Below are 22819 nucleotides of genomic sequence, written 5' to 3' on the forward strand. Positions count from 1 at the left end.
GTGGCTTCTGTCTGACCACTCTACCATAAAGATCTGATTGGTGGAGTGTTGCAGAGATGGTTGTCCTTCTGGAAGGTTCTCCCATCTCCACAGAGGAACTCTAGAGCTCGGTCAGAGTGACCATCGGGTTCTTGGTCACCTCCCTAACCAAGGTCCTTCTCCCCCGATTGCTCAGTTTGGCCGGCGGCCAGCTCTAGGAAGAGTCTTGGTGGTTCCAAACTTCTTCCATTTAAGAATGATGGAGGCCAGTATGTTCTTGGGGACCTTCAATGCTGCAGAAATGTTTTGGTACCCTTCCCCAGATCTGTGCCTTGACACAATCCTGTCTCGGTGCTCTACGGACAATTCCTTCGACCTGGCTTGGTTTTTGCTCTGACATGCACTGCCAACTGTGGGACCTTATATAGACAGGTGTGTGCCTTCCAAATCATGTCCAATCAATTGAATTTACCACCAGTGGACTCCAATCAAGTTGAAAAAACATCCAAGAATTATCAATGGAAACAGGATGCACCTGAGCTGAATTGAGTCTCATAGCAAAGGGGTCTGAATACTTATGTATATAAAAAGGTGTGTTTATTTTTAATACATTTTAGGCAAAAATGTTAAAAAAAATCTGTTTCACTTTGTCATTATGGGGTATTGTGTGTAGACTGAGGATAAAAATGAATGTAATCAATTTTAGAATAAGGCTGTAACGTAACAAAATGTGGAAAAGGGGAAGGGGTCTGAATACTTTCCGAATGCATTGTAATTACAAAGTATTTTCTATTGTGAATGGAAGGGTCCTTATTTACAATGTGTAAAAAGGCAAGCTTTGTTGCATTTGACATGTCTGCAGTTACCATATATAAAATGATAAATCCCCTATGTTATTCATAACAATTCCAATTATTTAATTGAAATCAGACACAGGGCACCAAACAAGCTAAGTCCCAAAGAAGAACTAGGACACTGATCCCAATCTTTGGTCTGATTCTAATAACCAAACCTCTGTAATTAGCGTGGAGGAACAGAGCACTGCAGCAGGGCTGGCTTTGGTTCATTCCAGGATGGGACCAAGCCTCCAGAGACAGGGTCACTGTGCCCCAGATTTCACACGCAGGCCTCGTCCAAAAAGCTACGCTGCCTGGACCCATCAGGATGATAAGAATCCTACCACAGGAGGCTCCATGAGGGGAGGACGGCTCATAATAATGGCTGGAATGGAATGAAGCACGTGGAAACCATGGGTTGGATGTGTTTGATACCGTTTGATTTATTCCATCCCAGCCATTACTCCTCCTCAATGAATTAAGGTTCCACCAGCCACCTGTGAATCCTAACAATTACAAAAGGTTTCCAGGTACAGGGCTACAGGCATCACACTCCATGTGGAACCAAGTCTGGAGCTATAAAAGACAACAGCTGTCTTTGAGCCTTTGAGTTAATGTGATCAAAATAAAAAGAGAGACACCAAAGCTGGAGGGAAATTGCCACGCTCTACAGCAATATGAGTTTGTTTCTTTCTAAATAATTTGCAATCCTATACTGGAAACATACATACTGATCACATGGAGTGCAACTTAAAATAATGTGATTTCTTTATTTTTTAAACATCCATGTCAACATTTAGGCCAATCAATTCCATTAGTTATCGTTCCATCCTCATCTCTTCGCATGAGTCATAGATTCTACGACACACACAAACCCTTGGAGCAGTTTCCCTGGTAACTCCCAAATTCTAAGGTGGAGGCTGTTTGTCGTGTGTTAACAAATCGCCCAGTGTGACGGCTACTATAGGACCAGTGTGCAGAGTAGGGATGGGCATTTGACATTATTTCACTATTCAAATAATATCATATTTTTTTCCAGATATCCGGATAGTCAAAATACACTGAGTGTACAAAATATTAGGAACACATCCCCCTTTCGCCCTCAAAACAGCCTCAATTCGTCAGGGCATGGACTACAAGGTGTCAAGTGTTCCACAGGGATGCTGAACCCATGTTAACTGCAATGCCTCCCACAGTTGTGTCAAGTTGACTGAATGTCCTTTGGGTGGTGGACCATTCTTAATACACACGGGTAACTGTTGAGTAGAGGTCGACCGATTATGATTTTTCAACACCGATACCGATTATTGGAGGACCAAAAACAATCTGATGCCGATTTCTAAAAATGTATTTGTAATAATGACAATTACAACAATACTGAATGAACACTTATTTTAACTTAAATAATACATAAATAAAAATCTATTTTGCCTCAAATAAATAATGAAACATGTTCAATTTGGTTTAAATAATGCAAAAACAAAGTGTTGGAGAAGAAAGTAAAAGTGCAATATGTGCTATGTAAGAAAGCTAACGTTTAAGTTCCTTGCTCAGAACATGAGAACATATGAAAGCTGGTGGTTCCTTTTAACATGAGTCTTCCAATATTCCCAGGTAAGAAGTTTTAGGTTGTAGTTATTATAGGAATTATAGGACTATTTCTCTATATGATTTGTATTTCATATACCGTTGACTATTGGATGTTCTTATAGGCCCTTTACTATTGCCAGTGTAACAGTATAGCTTCCGTCCCTCTCCTCGCCCCTACCTGGGCTCGAACCAGGAACACATTGACAACAGCCACCCTCGAAGCAGCGTTACCCATCGCTCCACAAAAGCCGCGGCCCTTGCAAAGCAAGGGGAACAACCACTCCAAGTCTCAGAGCGAGTGACGTTTGAAACGCTATTAGCGCGCACCCCGCTAACTAGCTAGCCATTTCACATCGGTTACACCAGCCTAATCTCGGGAGTTGATAGGCTTGAAGTCAAACAGCTCAATGCTTGAAGCACAGCGAAGAGCTGCTGGAAAAATGCACGAAAGTTCTGTTTGAATGAATGCTTAGGAGCCTGCTGCTGCCTACCGCTGCCTACCATTGCTCAGTCAGACTGCTCTATCATAGACTTAGTTATAACATAATAACACACAGAAATACGAGCCTTAGGTCATTAATATGGTCGAATTCGGAAACTATCATCTCGAAAACAAGACATTTATTATTTCAGTGAAATACGGAACAGTTCCATATTTTATCTAACGGGTGGCATCCATAAGTCTAAATATTCCTGTTACATTGCACAACTTTCAATGTTATGTCATACTAACGTAAAATTCGGGCAAATTAGGCAGCCCAAACTGTTGCATATACCCTGACTCTGCGTGCAATGAACGCAAGAGAAGTGACAATTTCACCTGGTCAATATTGACTGCTAACCTGGATTTATTTTAGCTAAATATGCAGGTTTAAAAATATATACTTGTGTATTGATTTTAAGAAAGGCATCGATGTTTATGGTTAGGTACACATTGGAGCAACGATACGCACCGCATCGATTATATGCAACGCAGGACACGCTAGATAAACTAGTAATATCATCAACCATGTGTAGTTAACTAGTGATTATGATTGTTTTTTTATAAGATAAGTTTAATGCTAGCCACCTTGGCTTACTGCATTCACGTAACAGGAAGGCTCCTCGTGGAGTGCAATGGAATCAGGTGGTTGGAGCGTTGGACTAGTTAACTGTAAGGTTGCAAGATTGTGATTCTGCCCCTAAACGAGGCAGTTAACCCACCGTTCCTAGGCAGTCATAGGGCAGTCATAGGAAATAAGAATGTGTTAACTGACTTGCCTAGTTAAATAAAGATTAAATAAAGGTGAGGAAAAAAGAAAAGAAAAAAACGGCCAAATCGGTGTCCAAAAATACCGATTTCAGATGGTTAAGAAAACTTGAAATCGGCCCTAATTAATAGGCCATTCCGATTAATCGGTCGACCTCTACTGTTGAGTGTGAAAAACCCAGCAGCATTACAGTTTGACTCAAACCGTTGTGCCTGGTACCTACTTTAATACCCCATTCAAAGGCACTTCAATATTTTGTCTTGCACACTTACCCTCAATTTCACACATACACAATCCATGTCTCAAGGATTAAAAATCCTTCTTTAAAATGTTTCCTCTTCATCTGCATGGATTGAAATGGATCTAACAAGTGACATCAATAAGGGATCATAGCTTTCACCTGGATTCACCTGGTCAGTCAATGTCATGGAAAGAGCAGGTGTTCCTGCTGTTTTGTATAATCAGTGTACATGTGTTTTAATGTATGTTTGTGTTTTAAGTAACTTTAATGGAGACTTGCTTGCACGACTCAAGAGATCCGGTGAGCTACACTCTGCTTGTTTAAGCTGGAAGGTGGAGGGGGTGCGAGAGAGGAGCAGGGGCCGGTGTACGTGACAGTGTGTGGGGCATGGAGGGAGAGAACAAAAGTAGCCAAACCAAATAACACGTTAGAGACAAACTTGTTGATCCCATAGGTTATGAAACCATTCCATCTGGTAGTGCCTGTCGTGAATGCATCAAATCGTTGTAAAGAAGGTTGATAGCTAGTGACCATATCCCCCGTGCATCCCGCAAAGGCGGAGGTGTTGCTAACATTTACGATAGCAAATTTCAATTAACAAAAAAAAAGACGTTTTCGTCTTTTGAGCTTCTAGTCATGAAATCTATGCAGCCTACTCAATCACTTTTTATAGCTACTGTTTACAGGTCTCCTGGGCCATATACAGCGTTCCTCATTGTGTTCCCTGAATTCCTATCGGACCTTGTAGTCATAGCAGATATTCTAATTTTTGGTGACTTTAATATTCACATGGAAAAGTCCACAGACCCACTCCAAAAGGCCTTCGTCCAACATGTCTCTGGACCTACTCACTGTCAGTCATACTCTGGACCTAGTTTTGTCCCATGGAATAAATGTTGTGGATCTTAATGTTTTTCCTCATTATCCTGGACTATCGGACCACCATTTTATTACCTTTGCAATTGCAACAAATAATCTGCTCCTACCCCAACCAAGGAGCATCAAAAGTCATGCTATAAATTCACAGACAACACAAAGATTCCTTGATGCCCTTCCAGACTCCCTCTGCCTACCCAAGTCAGAGGACAAAAATCAGTTAACCACCTAACTGAGGAACTCAATTTAACCTTGCGCAATACCCTAGATGCAGTTTCACCGATAAAAACTAAAAACATTTCTCATAAGAAACTAGCTCCCTGGTATACAGAAAATACCCGAGCTCTGAATAAAGCTTCCAGAAAATTGGAACGGAAATGGCGCCACACCAAACTGGAAGTCTTCCGACTAGCTTGGAACCGTGCAGTCATTTTTTAGTACTATATCTCTTGACACAATGATGAAAATAATCATGGCCTCTAAACCTTCAAGCTGCATACTGGACCCTATTCCAACTAAACTACTGAAAGAGCTGCTTCCTGTGCTTGGCCCTCCTATGTTGAACATAATAAACGGCTCTCTATCCACCGGATGTGTACCAATCTCACTAAAAGTGGCAGTAATAAAACCTCTTGAAAAAGCCAAACCTTGACCCAGAAAATATAAAAACCTATCAGCCTACATCGAATCTCCCATTCTACAAAAAGGTTAGAAAAGGCTGTTGCGCAGCAACTCACTGCCTTCCTGAAGACAAACAATGTATACGAAATGCTTCAGTCTGGTTTTAGACCCCATCATAGCACTGAGACTGCACTTGTGAAGGTGGTAAATTACCTTTTAATGGACAAGGACAAGTTCTGGCCTGGTTTAGATCTTATCTGTCGGAAAGATATCTGTTCGTCTCTGTGAATGGTTTGTCCTCTGACAAATCAACTGTAAATTTTGGTGTTCCTCAAGGTTCCATTTTAGGACCACTATTGTTTTCACTATATATTTTACCTCTTGGGGATGTCATTCGAAAACATAATGTTAACTTTCACTGCTATGCAGATGACACACAGCTGTACATTTCAATGAAACATGGTGAAGCCCCCAAATTGCCCTCGCTAGAAGCCTGTGTTTCAGACATAAGGAAGTGGATGGCTGCAAACTTTCTACTTTTAAACTCGGACAAAACAGCTTGATCTAGGTCCCAAGAAACAAAGAGATCTTCTTTTGAATCTGACAATTAATCTTAATGGTTGTACAGTCATCTCAAATAAAACTGTGAAGGACCTCGGCGTTACTCTGGACCCTGATCTCTCTTTTGACGAACATATCAAGACGGTTGATGTGATCTTCCTGTCTGGGTTGTGGCGGAGATCTTTGTGGGCTATACCCGGCCTTGTCTCAGGATGGTAAATTGGTGCTTGAAGAATCCCTTTAGTGGTGTGGGGGCTGTGCTTTGGCAAAGTGGGTGGGGTTACATCCTTCCTGTTTGGCCCTGTCTGGGGGTATCATTGGATGGGGCCACAGTGTCTCCTGACCCTTCCTGTCTCAGCCTCCGGTATTTATGCTGCAGTAGTTTATGTGTCAGGGGGCTAGGGTCAGTTTGTTATATCTGGAGTACTTCTCCTGTCTTGTCCTGTGTGAATGTAAGTCTCTCTCTCTCTCTCTCTCTCTCAGCCATAGGACCATGCCTCAGGACTTCCTGGCATGATGACTCCCTGCTGTCTACAGTCCACCTGGCCGTGCTGCTGCTCCAGTTTCAACTGTTCTGCCTGCGGCTATGGAATCCTGACCTGTTCACCGGACGTGCTACCTGTCCCAGACCTATTATTTGACCATGCTGGTCATTTTTGAACATCTTGGCCATGTTCTGTTATAATCTCCACCCGGCACAGCCAGAAGAGGACTGGCCACCCCTCATAGCCTGGTTCCTCTCTAGGTTTCTTCCTAGGTTTTGACCTTTCTAGGGAGTTTTTCCTAGCCAACGTGCTTCAACACCTGCATTGCTTGCTGTTTGGAGTTTTAGGCTGGGTTTCTGTACAGCACTTTGAGATGTCAGCTGATGTACGAAGGGCTATATAAATACATTTGATTTGATAGCTAACTAAAGTAGCAAGGCTAATTAAGGCAATTTTGCTGCGCTCCCCTTAGCTACAACAACGCAATTCATATGAAACAGAAGCCTACCTGTTGGTTGGTCATTGTAGCCTACTCCTTCTCACTTAGCCAACCTAATCCCTTATTTTTTTTACTTAATGGTCTATCCCTGTAGGCTATGTAGCAAAGTCACACAGATCATTTTATTTAAATTTAGACATTTTCATTATGCCTATTTTTTATGTATACAGTGCTTTCGGAAAGTATTCAGACCCCTTCCCCTTTTCCACATTTTGTTACGTTACAGCTTTATTCTAGAATGTATTAAATTAAAACATTTCCTCAATCTACACACAATACCCCACAATGACAAATTAAAAACAGGTTTTTAGAATTTGGGCAAATTTATAACACACAAAACAGAAATACCTTATTTACATAAGTATTCAGACCCTTTGCTATGAGACTCAAAATTGAGCTCAGGTGCATCCTGTTTCCATTGATCAACCTTGAGATGTTTCTACAACTTGATTGGAGTCCACCTGTAGTAAATACAATCTACTGGACATGATATGGAAAGGAACACACCCATCTATATAAAGGTCCCACAATTGACAGTGCATGTCAGAGTTAAAACCAAGCCATGAGGTCGAATTAATTGTCTGTAGATCTCCGAGACAGGATTGTTGAGGCACAAACCTGGGGAAGGGTACCAAAAAAATGTTTGCAGCAATGAAGGTCCCCAAGAACACAGTGGCCTCCATCATTCTTAAATGGAAGAAGTTTGGAACCACCAAGACTCTTCCTAGAGCTGGCCACCTGGCCAAACTGAGTAATCTGGGGAGAAGGGCCTTGGTCAGGGAGGTGACCAAGAACCCGATGGTCACTCTGAAAGAGCTCTAGAGTTCCTCTGCGGAGATGGGAGAACCTTCCAGAAGGACAACCAATCAGGCCTTTATGGTAGATTGGCCGGACGGAAGCCACTCCTCAATAATATGCACATGACAGCCTGCTTGGAGTTTTCCAAAAGGCACTTAAGGACTCTCAGACAATGAGAAACAACATTCTCTGGTCTGATGAAACCAAGATTGATCTTATTGGCCTGAATGCCAAGCGTCACATCTGGAGGAAACGTGGCACCATCTCTACAGTAAAGCATGGTGGTGGTAGCATCTTGCTGTGGGGATGTTTTTCAGTGCCAGGGACTGGGAGACTAGTCAGGATCAAGAGAAAGATGAACAGAGCAAAGTACAGAGAGATCATTGATGAAAACCTGCTCCAGAGCACTCAGGACCTCAGACTGGGGCGAAGGTTCACCACCCAACAGGACAACAACCCTAAACACACAGCCAAGACAACACAGGAGTGGCTTCGGGACAAGTCTCAATGTCGTCGAGTGGACATTATTTTTCCAAAATGCTCTCCCAATTAATCTAATACTAACGTCAGTTCAGATATTTTGAATAACAGTGCCCATCCCTAGTGCAGAGAGCTTATTGCACAGTGCAAGATGCTCCAGTCCTTTGGGGTCATTTGGGATTGGTGAAACCATGGTTTGTTGAGTGATAAATCTTGTTGATGTTGGCTTGAGAGGACAAGCACAGGCAATTATCATAAACACACCCCCGTAAAGCCCCCCCATGTCAACACAAAGGGCTTCTATGCAGGACAACGCTGATGCAGTGAGACAGATTTCACCAATGCGTCAGCCAAAACAGTCATGTTTGACAACATTGTTGAGATGCATGTTTCTCAATTACTACCAGCCACAACACTTTTGTCTGACAACACCGTTGCAGTGAGTCGAGCTGCAATTAGAGTATGCAGTGTTTCCCGTCTCTTCTAGGAAAGCGTTTGTTTCATAGTGGGATGCCAGTCACGCCACTTCAGTTTCTAGCCATACATCCCAGGGACGAGCGGAATGGAGAAGTAATGAAGCGACCAATTCCAAGCTCTCAGACAATCATTCAGGCACGCGCTGTTACTACTGTACACACTTGTTAGGGACAGAGGGATAGAGCGGGGGAGGGAGACAGAGAGAGAGAGCGAAGGGAGGCCTGCAGCTACTGACATACCCAGACTAAAAATAGACGAGAAATGACTGATTAACTCAAACACAACCCGTTGGCCACATGGGATATGGCGAACACATGGTCTGACATGAATATTTTTCCATTTTAATGTATGCGTGATTGCATGCGTGTATTCTGTGTATGTGATGTATTGAAAAGAAAACATCTTAACCCAACAGTAAGGGTTGGCAAAACAGACAAAGTGACACATTAGAAATCACATGGTTCCACTCTTCAAATTGGGGTTGATACAAAGAAATTGTGTAATGCAGCTTCATATTTTTATTCACCTTAATTCTAAGTGTGTGGACCTTATTTTCAACACTGATCATTTCAGGTCTAAGAGCCATTTACTAAATATAACGTGTGCAGGTGAGGGATTGGCATTTGACATTTTACTATTTAAATAATATCATGGCATGTTTTTGGATATCCGAAATGCAAAACATTTTTTTAAATAAATATTGTTCAACAAATCAAAACGAAGCAAATGCACATGGCAGAGGTAAATGGGAAAGACTGATTTAATCCGGTAGTTTTGGCTAACAGCAATGTGACAAATTTTAATGCGAATACTCTAAAATCTGCATTAAAAAATATGCCCATTTTCCTACCAGAGGTGTGTTTCAACTAAACTGACCTGGTGCACATAAAAAGCACTTAATCGTATAACGTTTACTTTATCGAAAAGGGAAAAAAAGAAAGTTGTTTCCATTTGATTTTTTATCGCCGTTAATGATTTTGGCACAAAAAGTCTGCCATAAACAGCAAATGTGCCCATGCTGATCTTGGTACTTGAGCTCCAGCCAACCACTTGCAGATACAGTGCAGACGGTACATGACGAGATTATGGATAAGAGCAAGATCATTTTTACTTCTCAATTGGCAGCTAAGCAACGATCATCATTTCACCACCACCTCAATAGTTTGGAAAGGAGCACCAAGCTCATCACTGTGCACTTTCACCACCCTGTGAAGTTGTTCACAACTTCTTTTGTCTGTGGCCTAATAAACTGTTCGTGCTTTTCCAAGTCGCAGTGGGAGGACCACACAACATAACTTGCAGTAACACGATGCTTACTTCGCCGTGATGGTTATGTCAATCTTTGCATACAAAAGCATTTCCACCTCAATTGTAGCATAATCTATTTCCTCAACAAAAACATGATCCCACCTTGTCTACAGTTTTGTTTTGTCAACATTTGGAAAGTTTACCCTCAAATGATCTGTTTCCATCAGGCCTGGCGTGACATTCTTTAACTGACGTACTTTACTTGCAAAAAAAGGTTGGATGGAAACCTGGTTATTGACAAGAGAAGTCTCGGTCTCGAGACAAGACTGCATGGCTAAATGCACAGAAGAAGCTCAATGCACTGTTATAAAAACTACATTCAAAAGTTTATTTTATTATACACTGCTCAAAAAAATAAAGGGAACACTAAAATAACACATCCTAGATCTGAATGAATGAAATATTCTTATTAAATACTTTTTTCTTTACATAGTTGAATGTGCTGACAACAAAATCACACAAATTATCAATGGAAATCAAATTTATCAACCCATGGAGGTCTAGATTTGGAGTCACACTCAAATTTAAAGTGGAAAACCACACTACAGGCTGATCCAACTTTGATGTAATGTCCTTAAAACAAGTCAAAATGAGGCTCAGTAGTGTGTGTGGCCTCCACGTGCCTGTAATGACCTCCCTCCGACGCCTGGGCATGCTCCTGATGAGGTGGCGGATGGTTTCCTGAGGGATCTCCTCCCAGACCTAGACTAAAGCATCCGCCAACTCCTGGACAGTCTGTGGTGCAACGTGGCGTTGGTGGATGGAGCGAGACATGTCCCAGATGTGCTCAATTGGATTCAGGTCTGGGGAATGGACGGGCCAGTCCATAGCATCAATGCCTTCCTCTTGCAGGAACTGCTGACACACTCCAGCCACATGAGGTCTAGCATTGTCTTGCATTAGGTGGAACCCAGGGCCAACCGCACCAGCATATGGTCTCACAAGGGGTCTGAGGATCTCATCTCGGTACCTAATGGCAGTCAGGCTACCTCTGGCGAGCACATGGAGGGCTGTGCGGCCCCCCAAAGAAATGCCACCCCACACCATGACTGACCCACCGCCAAACCGGTCATGCTGGAGGATGTTGCAGGCAGCAGAACGTTCTCCACGGCGTCTCCAGACTGTCACATGTTCTCAGTGTGAACCTGCTTTCATCTGTGAAGAGCACAGGGCGCCAGTGGCGAATTTGCCAATCTTGGTGTTCTCTGGCAAATGGCAAACGTCCTGCACGGTGTTGGGCTGTAAGCACAACCCCCACCTGTGGACGTCGGGCCCTCATTACCACCCTCATGGAGTCTGTTTCTGACCGTTTGAGCAGACACATGCACATTTGTGGCTGCTGGAGGTCATTTTGCAGGGCTCTGGCAGTGCTCCTCCTGCTCCACCTTGCACAAAGGCGGAGGTAGCGGTCCTGCTGCTGGGTTGTTGCCCTCCTACAGCCTCCTCCACGTCCCCTGATGTACTGGCCTGTCTCCTGGTAGCGCCTCCATGCTCTGGACACTACGCTGACAGACACAGCAAACCTTCTTGCCACAGCTCGCATTGATGTTCCATCCTGGATGAGCTGCACTACCTGAGCCAGTTGTGTGGGTTGTAGACTCCGTCTCATGCTACCACTAGAGTGAAAGCACCGCCAGCATTCAAAAGTGACCAAAACATCAGCCAGGAAGCATAGGAACTGAGAAGTGGTCTGTGGTCCCCACCTGCAGAACCACTCCTTTATTGGGGGTGTCTTGCTAATTGCCTATAATTTCCACCTGTTGTCTATTCCATTTGCACAACAGCATGTGACATTTTTTGTCAATCAGTGTTGCTTCCTAAGTGGACAGTTTGATTTCACAGAAGTGTGATTGACTTGGAGTTACATTGTGTTGTTTAAATGTTCCCTTTAATTTTTTTGAGCAGTGTATTAAGAATTTTAAATATCATGGTATAACATTGAGTGGCTGCTGCCAACACACTGACACTGACTCAACTCCAGCCACTTTAATAATGGGAATTGATGGGAAATTATGTAAATATATCACTAGCCACTTTAAACAATGCTACCTTATATAATGTTACTTACCCTACATTATTCATCTCATATGCATACGTATATACTGTACTCTATATCATCGACTGTATCCTTATGTAATACATGTATCACTAGCCACTTTAACTATGCCACTTCGTTTACATACTCATCTCATTTGTACATACTGTACTCGATACCATCTACTGTATCTTGCCTATGCTGCTCTGTACCATCACTCATTCATATATCCTTATGTACATATTCTTTATCCCCTCACACTGTGTACAAGACAGTAGTTTTGGAATTGTTAGTTAGATTACTCGTTGGTTATTACTGCATTGTCGGAACTAGAAGCACAAGCATTTCGCTACACTCGCATTAACATCTGCTAACCATGTGTATGTGACAAATAAAATTTGATTTGATTTGATTTGATATCCTTGAAGGTAAAAATGTCACAAGGATCATTTACATTTAGAGCTTTTTCAATGTTAATATAGGTCTACCATGTACAGCTTTTTCAATGTTAAAATAGGCCTACCATATAGAACTTTTTCAATGTTAATATAGGCCTGCCATGTAGTGCTTTTTCAATGTTAAAATAGGCCTACCATTTATTTTCTTCAAAGATGAACACTCACTCAAGTAATCTAATACTAACGTCCGTTCGGATATTGGATTGATCAGTTAACCGTGCCCAAACCGAACGCATTTTTAAAAAAAATAAATAAAAAAAAATTATACCTTACTGCATTGAATGTCACATAACTTAAGAGTATTCCATTGAGAAGTAAACATTTAGAAACGACTCAGCCATAAATCAAAACACAATACAGAAACCTCAAGAGACAGACAGACAGAGACTGACCTTAGACCATTGAAGAGTTGTTTGGACTTGTCCAGCAGGTAGCAGAAGTCTGTGACCGTCTTCCTTTCACCCAATGGGATGTCATCCTCAGCCCCAGCTCCAGTCATGTCACCTGCTTCTCTCCCCTGAAAATCCACAGAGCATCTATGACTTGATAGAAGCCATAATATGTATGTTAAAACTAAAGAGCATTTTGTCATGTATCATTCTTTGTTGTAGATAATATTCATCTGACAAAAATGGCTGTAAGCTAAAACTAAAATCAAGCCTGCAAATGCCATGTCTGTGGAATACATATTGTTTGGAAGACTACAAAAAAAGGTGGGAACTTGTGTCTTTTAGACAACTGTGGAACAAGGTAAAACCACACCATAGGGAAGAACTGCAAGCCTCATCACAGTGAGTAACCTATTATGAGAGGTTTGGTCCTGGTTAAAATGAAGGTTGTGTGGGAGGCCAGTGGGGCCAGAGGCTAAATAGGCACTGTTCATCTGCTAAGTCATGCAACTGAAGAGGGACAAATCAACATGCACACTGTCCCTCACACAGACACTGAAATATCCTCTGTGTGTGAGCCTTTTCTGCATCACCAGAAAACCCAAGGGCTCTACACTGTCCAACAATTCACTGTCAAGCTCTGGTAATCACACTCTGGCAAACAGCATGTAACTTGCTAACCAGCACATGCATTCAAGGTGTGTGTGTGTAAGATTGGGTCATACACGCACACTGAAATGTAGCATGCAAGCATCTTTTCTGCATCACCATATGACCAAAGGGCTCTACACTGTCCAACACTTAGGCTAACTGCTGTCAAAGCCAACCAGCTCAAGCATTTTACTCCCCCTTTTGCAGAATAGGAGCAACCAATTATAAACAATTTAACAGAAAAATATATTGGATTTTTTAAAAGAAAAAGTATATATAAAGCCACTAATTAATGAACTTGTGCGAGAATACAAGGCTTGCCAAACTCTAGACCAACTGTACTCCACACACAGACGCACACGTCCAAAGCTCTCCCTCGGTCTTAATTTGGCAAATCTGAACATAATTCTATCCTCCTGATTCCTGCTTACAAACAAAAGGAAGCACCAGTGACTCGGTCAATTAGGAGGAGGTCAGATGAAGCAGATGTTAAGCTACAGTACTGTTTTGCTAGCACAGACTGGAATATGTTCCGGGATTCTTATTAGAAAGCTTATAAGAAATACCGCTATGCCCTCCGACGAAACATCAAACAGGCAAAGCATCAATACAGGACTAAGATTGAATCATACTACACCGGCGCCGATACTCGTCGGATGTGGCAGGGCTTGCAAACTACTACAGACTACAAAAAGGGAAGCACAGCCGCGAGCTGCCCAGTGACACGAGCCTACCAGACGAGCTAAATTACTTCTATGCTCGCTTCGAGGCAAGTAACACTGAAGTATGCATGAGAGCATCAGCTGTTCCGGATGACTGTGTGATCACGCTCTCTGTAGCCGATGTGAGTAAGACCTTTAAACAGGTCAACATTCACAAGGCCGCAAGGCCAGACGGATTACCAGAATGTGTACTCCGAGCATGTGCTGACCAACTGGCAAGTGTCTTCACTGACATTTTCAACCTGTCTGAGTCTGTAATACCAACATGTTTCAAAGAGACCACCATAGTCCCTGTGGCCAAGAACACGAAGGTAACCTGCCTAAATGACTACCGACCCATAGCACACACATCTGTTGCCATGAAGTGCTTTGAAAGGCTGGTCAAGGCAATTTGAAACAGATCATCAGATGATGCAATCTCTACTGCACTCAACACCCTTTCCCACCTGGACAAAAGGAACACCTATGTGAGAACGCTATTCAAATGCTGTTCATTGACTACAGCTCAGCGTTCAACACCATAGTGCCCTCAAAGCTCGTCACTAAGATAAGGACCCTAGGACTAAACACCTCCCTCTGTAACTAGATCCTGGACTTCCTGACAGGCCGCCCCCAGGTGGTAAGGCTAGGTAACAACTAGAGGTCGACCGATTATGATTTGTCAACGCCGATACCGATACCGATTATTGGAGGGCCAAAAAAGCCGATACCGATTAATCGGCCACATTTTTTATTTACTTGTAATAATGACAATTACAACAATACTGAATGAACACTTATTTTAACTTAATATAATACATAAATAAAATCAATTTAGCCTCAAGTAAATAATGAAACATGTTCAATTTGGTTTAAATAATGCAAAAACAAAGTGTTGGAGAAGAAAGTAAAAGTGCAATATGTGCTATGTAAAAAAGCTAACGTTTCAGTTCCTTGCTCAGAACATGAGAACATATGAAAGCTGGTGGTTCCTCTTAACCTGAGTCTTCAATATTCCCAGGTAAGAAGTTTTAGGTTGTAGTTATTATAGGAATTATAGGACTATTTCCCTCTATACCATTTGTATTTCATTAACCTTTGACTATTAGATGTTCTTACAGGCACTTTAGTATTGCCAGTGTAACAGTATAGCTTCCATCCCTCTCCTCGCTCCTCCCTGGGCTCGAACTAACAACACAACGATAACAGCCACCATCAAAGCAGCGTTACCCATGCAGAGCAAGGGGAACAACTACTAGAAGGCTCAGAGCGAGTGACGTTTTAAACGCTATTAGCGCGCGCTAACTAACTAGCCATTTCACTTCGGTTACACCAGCCTCATCTCAGGAGTTGATAGGCTTGAAGTCATAAACAGCGCAATGCTTGACGCACAACGAAGAGCTGCTGGCAAAACGCACAAAAGTGCTGTTTGAATGAATGTTTACACGCCTGCTTCTGCCTACCACCGCTCAGTCAGATACTTAGATACTTGTATGCTCAGTCAGATTATATGCAACGCAGGACACGCTAGATAATATCATCAACCATTTTTTATAAGATAAGTTTAATGCTAGCTAGCAACTTACCTTGGCTTACTGCATTCGCGTAACAGGCTGTCTCCTTGTGGAGTGCAACGAGAGAGAGGCAGGTCGTTATTGCGTTGGACTAGTTAACTGTAACTGTTGCAAGATTGGATCCCCCGAGCTGACAATGTGAAAATCTGTCGTTCTGCCCCTGAACGAGGCAGTTAACCCACCGTTCCTAGGCCGTCATTGAAAATAAGAATGTGTTCTTAACTGACTTGCCTAGTTAAATAAAAGGCATAAAAATAATAATACATTTGAAAAAAATCAGCACCCAAAAATACCGATTTCCGATTGTTATGAAAACTTGAAATCTGCCCTAATTAAATCGTCCATTCCGATTAATCCGTCGACCTCTAGTAACAACATCCACCACGCTGATCCTCAATACGGGGGCCCCTCAGGGGTGTGTGCTCAGTCCCCTCCTGTACTCCCTGTTCACTCATGACTGCATGGCCAGGCACGACTCCAACACCATCATCAAGTTTGCCAATGACAACAGTGGTAGGCCTGACATCGACGAGACAACCTATAGGGAGGAGGTCAGAGACCTGGCCGTGTGATGCCTGGACAACAACCTCTCCCTCAACGTGATCAAGACAAAGGAGGTGATTGTGGACTACAGGAAAAAGAGGACCGAGCACGCCCCCATTCTCATCGATGGGGCTTGAGTGGGGCCGGTTGATAGTTTCAAGTTCCAAACTATCATGGTCCAAACACACTAAGACAGTCATGAAGAGGGCACGACAAAACCTATTCCCCCTCACAAACCTGAAAAGATTTGGCATGGGTCCTGAGATCCTCAAAAGGTTCTACAGCTGCACCATCGAGAGAATCCCGACTGGTTGCATCACAGCCTGGTATGGCAACTGCTCGGCCTCCGACCGCAAGGCACTACAGAGGGTAGTGCGTACGGCCCAGTACATCACTGGGGCCAAGCTTCCCGCCATCCAGGACCTCCATACCAGGCGGTGTCAGAGGAAGGCCCTAAAAATTGTCAAAGACGCCAGCCACCCTAGTCAGACTGTTCTCTCTGCTACTGTACCTAAGTCTAGGTCCAGAAAGGCTTCTTAACAGCTTCTACACCCAAGCCATAAGATTCCTGAACAGCTCAAAGGCTACCCATACACCTCTTTTATGCTGCTGCTACTCTGTTTATTATCTATCCAGTCACTTTAACTCTACCTACATGTACATATTACCTCAACTAACCGGTGACCCCGCACATCGACTCTGTACTGGTACCCCCTGTATATACAGTGCCTTGCGAATGTATTCGGCCCCCTTGAACTTTGCAACCTTTTGCCACATTTCAGGCTTCAAACATAAAGATATAAAACTGTATTTTTTTTTGTGAAGAATCAACAACAAGCGGGACACAATCATGAAGTGGAACGACATTTACTGGAAATTTCAAAAAATTTTAACAAATCAAAAACTGAAAAATTGGGCGTGCAAAATTATTCAGCCCCTTTACTTTCAGTGCAGCAAACTCTCTCCAGAAGTTCAGTGAGGATCTCTGAATGATCCAATGTTGACCTAAATGACTAATGATGATAAATACAATCCACCTGTGTGTAATCAAGTCTCCGTATAAATGCACCTGCACTGTGATAGTCTCAGAGGTCCGTTAAAAGCGCAGAGAGCATCATGAAGAACAAGGAACACACCAGGCAGGTCCGAGATACTGTTGTGAAGAAGTTTAAAGCCGGATTTGGATACAAAAAGATTTCCCAAGCTTTAAACATCCCAAGGAGCACTGTGCAAGCGATAATATTGAAATGGAAGGAGTATCAGACCACTGCAAATCTACCAAGACCTGGCCGTCCCTCTAAACTTTCAGCTCATACAAGGAGAAGACTGATCAGAGATGCAGCCAAGAGGCCCATGATCACTCTGGATGAACTGCAGAGATCTACAGCTGAGGTGGGAGACTCTGTCCATAGGACAACAATTAGTATTATATTGCACAAATCTGGCCTTTATGGTAGAGTGGCAAGAAGAAAGCCATTTCTTAAAGATATCCATAAAAAGTGTTGTTTAAAGTTTGCCACAAGCCACCTGGGAGACACACCAAACATGTGGAAGAAGGTGCTCTGGTCAGATGAAACCAAAATTGAACTCTTTGGCAACAATGAAAAACGTTACGTTTGGCATAAAAGCAACACAGCTCATCACCCTGAACACACCATCCCCACTGTCAAACATGGTGGTGGCAGCATCATGGTTTGGGCCTGCTTTTCTTCAGCAGGGACAGGGAAGATGGTTAAAATTGATGGGAAGATGGATGGAGCCAAATACAGGACCATTCTGGAAGAAAACCTGATGGAGTCTGCAAAAGACCTGAGACTGGGACGGAGATTTGTCTTCCAACAAGACAATGATCCAAAACATAAAGCAAAATCTACAATGGAATGGTTCAAAAATAAACATATCCTGGTGTTAGAATGGCCAAGTCAAAGTCCAGACCTGAATCCAATCGAGAATCTGTGGAAAGAACTGAAAACTGCTGTTCACAAATGCTCTCCATCCAACCTCACTGAGCTTGAGCTGTTTTGCAAGGAGGAATGGGAAAAAATGTCAGTCTCTCGATGTGCAAAACTGATAGAGACATACCCCAAGCGACTTACAGCTGTAATCGCAGCAAAAGGTGGCGCTACAAAGTATTAACTTAAGGGGGCTGAATAATTTTGCACGCCCAATTTTTCAGTTTTTGATTTGTTAAAAAAGTTTGAAATATCCAATAAATGTCGTTCCACTTCATGATTGTGTCCCACTTGTTTTTGATTCTTCACAAAAAAATACAGTTTTATATCTTTATGTTTGAAGCCTGAAATGTGGCAAAAGGTCGCAAAGTTCAAGGGGGCCGAATACTTTCGCAAGGCACTGTAGCCTCACTATTATTATTTTACTGCTGTTGTTTAATTACTTGTTACTTTTATTTCCTACTTATCTAAAAAATATATATACTTAACACAATTCCTTCTTAACTTCTTAAATCATTGTTGGTTAAGGGCTTGTAAGTAAGGATTTCACTTTAAGGTCTACTACACCTGTTGTATTCGGCCCAAGTGACAAATATATATTTTTTTACTAGCTACACCTCCTTGTTAAGGGAAGTGTCGATGGTATCACTAATGTAGCCTAGTATATTGTGGCAGCATTGAGAACTTAGCTAGTGTCTGGGGCAATCAAACATAATTGTTGATGTTATTCACATATTAAAGCATGCGATGGTAGCATCATGTTATTGGTATGATTATTATTGCCAATAACTGGGGACAGGACCAAGAGGAGAGTTGATTGTCAAATCATTCTGGTCCATAAGACAACCAAAAGGGGCTGTATGCTTTCAAGGGGCACTGTATAGTCCAAAAAGTAGGTTATATTTAAATGAATGACTCTCTCCCCAGACTAGAGCTGGAGGTAGTGGAAAAATCGTCACAATTTGCTTCATTGCCATCATTTCTTTTCAGTGGACATTTTGGACGCAATTGCATTTCAAATCCCCAGAGTATAACGTGGATCATATCATCATCCAGCTACAGAAATCATATTAAATGTACTCACCTCTCAGAACAGGACAGGCTTGTGTCAAGTCCGAATCCACTTGAAACAGTAGAGGTTGACCCTATAGGTGCCTATACGTCTTAAAATGAGACATTGGTTTGACATCAGTGAAGAGGTATTGATTAAAACGACAATCTGTGCACAAATTAACCGGCCACAGTGACAACGCACTGCCAGTTACTAGCGTGCTAAGCTATCGTAAATTCACGATTTTATGTGGGCAATTTAACGTTGTGCAAAAAACTACATAGCTAGCTAAACAGCTTTTAAGGTATAGGTGCACTCATGGCGGCAGGTAGCCTAGTGGTTAGAGCGTTGGGCCAGTAACTGAAAGGTTGCAAGATCGAATCCCTGAGCTGACAAGGTAAAAAATCTGTCGTTCTGCCCGGAACAAGGCAGTTAACCGCTGTTCCTAGGCCGTCATAGAAAATAAGAGTTTGTTCTTAACTGACTTGCCTTAAATAAAAGGTCAAATAAAATTCAGCAAATTAATAATGCATGTACCTGTAAACTAGATAAATAGCTAGGTAGCTAGTTGGTAACGTTGAGGTGTTAAGGTTATTAGCTAGGTAGATTTGGAAACGTGCATGAATAAAATTGCCTTTCAACTACTTGGCAATGCAAATCCGTTACTGTATCTCGATTCTTTTGTCTTTACAATCAATGCATGTAGTTAGCTAGCTATTAGCAATGCATCAACCTAAGCAGCTTGCTAATGATGTGCAACCAATTTCACCCAGCTACTAGTTAGCTGCGTAAACAGCTGGACAGTTGGATACGTAGCTATTGTAGCTAGCCAGCTAAAGAAAATATAGCTAGCTAGCCATTTCTCGACTTCTCCAAATATACTAGCTATCGTTAGCTAAACTGGCTAACTACCTGACTCAGTCCTGATGTCTCCACCCTGTCGTCCTGAGAGCAACCGTATCCAGGTGTAAATGTATGAACCCTTTTAAGTCAGAGCCTCCAATGCAGTGCCGCACTGTCATTTACAGCGGTTTTACACTAGGAAAAAGAAACGGAACCGTGGTGCACCAAGCCGATGGCAGTCAAACTAACTGCGGGTGGTTGTATATGTGTGTGCTCAGACTGTGGAAGGAGGAGGGTGAATGGAGAAAAAACGTCAACGTTCTGCACGAGGGGCACGTTCAGTCAGTCGTCTTTGCTACCTGGTTAAAAGTCTGTCTGTAAGAGTTCCAGTCATTTCAATAAATGAAATAAACACCTTGATTTTGAAGTACGAACTTGTACTTTCATTAGATACTTGAATTAGTCAAATTGCCGAAGGTTATCATAATCATAAACACAAGGATATAATATATTCCTTTAATTTTGATAGCTTCAAATCATGTATGAAAGTAAATTATAACCAAAGTGTAACTCAGTGTAACCACTGCAGGGCTAAAACCCTGACTTCAAATCAACTGAAGTATGCTAACCACAATCAAAAGAGAGTTCGCACTGTTGCAGGTAGTTGCGCCATCCCACTTCTGACATCCCAATCGAATTGTATTTGTCACATGCTTCATAAACAACAGGTGTAGGCTAATAGTGAAATGTTGAATTAGAGCCCCATCCCTACAAAGCAGAGAACATTTGGAAAAATAATAGAAAAAGAATAACATGAGGAATAAATAACACTCAGAGTAATGATAACTTTGGTATAATTAATATACAAATATATATATATATACACACACACACACACACACACACAAGCTACCTGTACTGAATCGATGTAATTGAGGTAGATACAGTATGTATCCAACTTAGGTTGGAGTCATTAAAACTCGTTTTTCAACCACTCCACAAATTTCTTGTTAAACTATAGTTTTGGCAAGTCGGTTAGGACATCTACTTTGTGCATGACAAGACCTTTTTCCAACAATTGTTTACAGACAGTGAAATAATCTATCACAATTCCAGTGGGTCAGAAGTTTACTTACACTAAGTTGACTGTGCCTTTAAACAGTTTGGGAAATTCCAGAAAATAATGTCATGGCTATAGAAGCTTCTGATAGGCTAATTTGAGTCTATTGGAGGTGTACATGTGGATGTATTTCAAGGCCTACTTTCAAACTCAGTGCCTCTTTGCTTGACATCATGGGAAAATCCAAAGAAATCAGCCAAGACCTCAGAAGAAAAATTGTAGACCTCCACAAGTCTGGTTCGTACTTGAGAGCAATTTCCAAACATCTGAAGGTACCACGTTCATCTGTACAAACAATAGTACGCAAGTATAAACAGCATGGGACCATTCAGCGGTCATACAGTTCAGGAAGGAGACGCGTTCTGTCTTCCAGAGCTGAAAGTACTTTGGTGCGAAAAGTGCAAATCAATCCCAGAACAACAAAGGAGCGTGTGAAGATGCTGGAGGAAACAGGTACAAAAGTATCTATATCGACATAACCTGAAAGGCCGCTCAGCAAGGAAGAAGCCACAGCTCCAAAACCGCCAATAAAAAGCCAGACTACGGTTTGCAACTGCACATGGGGACAAAGATCATACTTTTTGGAAAAATGTCCTCTGGTCTGATGAAACAAAAATTGAACTCTTTGGCCATAATGACCATCGGAGGAAAAAGAGGGAGGCTTGCAAGCCGAAGAACACCATCCCAACCGTGAAGCACGGGGTGGCAGTATCATGTTGTGGGGGTGCTTTCCTGCAGGAGGGACTGGTGCACTTCACAAAATAGATGGCATCATGAGGGGGGGGAATTATGTGGATATATTGAAGCAACATCTCAAGACATCAGTCCGGAAGTTAAAGCTTGGTCGCTAATGGGTCTTCCAAATGAACAATGACCCCAAGCATACTTCCAAAGTTGTGGCAAAATGGATTAAGGACAACAAAGTCAAGGTATTGGAGTGGCCATCACAAAGCCCTGACCTCAATTCTATAGAAAATACACGGGTAGAACTGAAAAAGCATGTGCGAACAGGGAGGCCTACGAACCAGACTCAGTTACACCAGCTCTGTCAGGAGGAATGGGCTAAAATTCACCCAACTTATTGTGGGAAGCTTATGGAAGGCTACCCAAAACATTTGACCCAAGTTAAACAATTTAAAGGCAATGCTACCAATACTAATTGAGTGTATGTAAACTTCTGACCCACTGAGAATGTGATGAAAGAAATAAGCTGAAATAAATCACTTATGCTGACATTTCACATTCTTAAAATATAGTGGTGATCCTAACTGACCTAAAACAGGGACGTTTTACTAGGATTAAATGTCAGGAATTGTGAAAAACTGAGTTTAAATGTATTTTACTAAGCTGTATGTCAAACTTCCGACTTCAACTGTATATGTATGGGTAAAGTGACTAGGAACCAGAATATTTAAATAAATCAACAGTAGCAGCAGCATATGTGATGAGTTAAAAGAGCAAAAAAGGTCCATGCGTAGCTACAGTGCCATCAGAAAATATT

The 22819-nt window shown here is 42.1% G+C and overlaps 1 protein-coding gene across 3 annotated transcripts in view; it reads right to left on the reverse strand.

Moving 5' to 3' along the window:
• scai (suppressor of cancer cell invasion) overlaps positions 1 to 20498 on the reverse strand; it is a 39092-nt gene extending 18594 nt beyond the window's left edge. For 2 of the 3 annotated variants that reach the window (XM_021601772.2, XM_021601769.2), the window contains exons 1-3: positions 20268 to 20498; positions 19389 to 19467; positions 12887 to 13011 (exon numbers count right to left, since the gene is read on the reverse strand). In XM_021601772.2, coding sequence (XP_021457447.1) covers positions 12887 to 12993 — 107 coding nt within the window. In that variant the 5' untranslated portion in view covers positions 12994 to 13011; positions 19389 to 19467; positions 20268 to 20498. The remainder of the gene's footprint in view (positions 1 to 12886; positions 13012 to 19388; positions 19468 to 20267) is intronic. The other variant, XM_021601771.2, reaches the window with a different exon arrangement.
• Positions 20499 to 22819: the final 2321 nt, after the last annotated feature.

This window comes from Oncorhynchus mykiss, chromosome 5, assembly GCF_013265735.2.
Source record: "Oncorhynchus mykiss isolate Arlee chromosome 5, USDA_OmykA_1.1, whole genome shotgun sequence".
Classification (NCBI taxonomy): domain Eukaryota; kingdom Metazoa; phylum Chordata; class Actinopteri; order Salmoniformes; family Salmonidae; genus Oncorhynchus; species Oncorhynchus mykiss.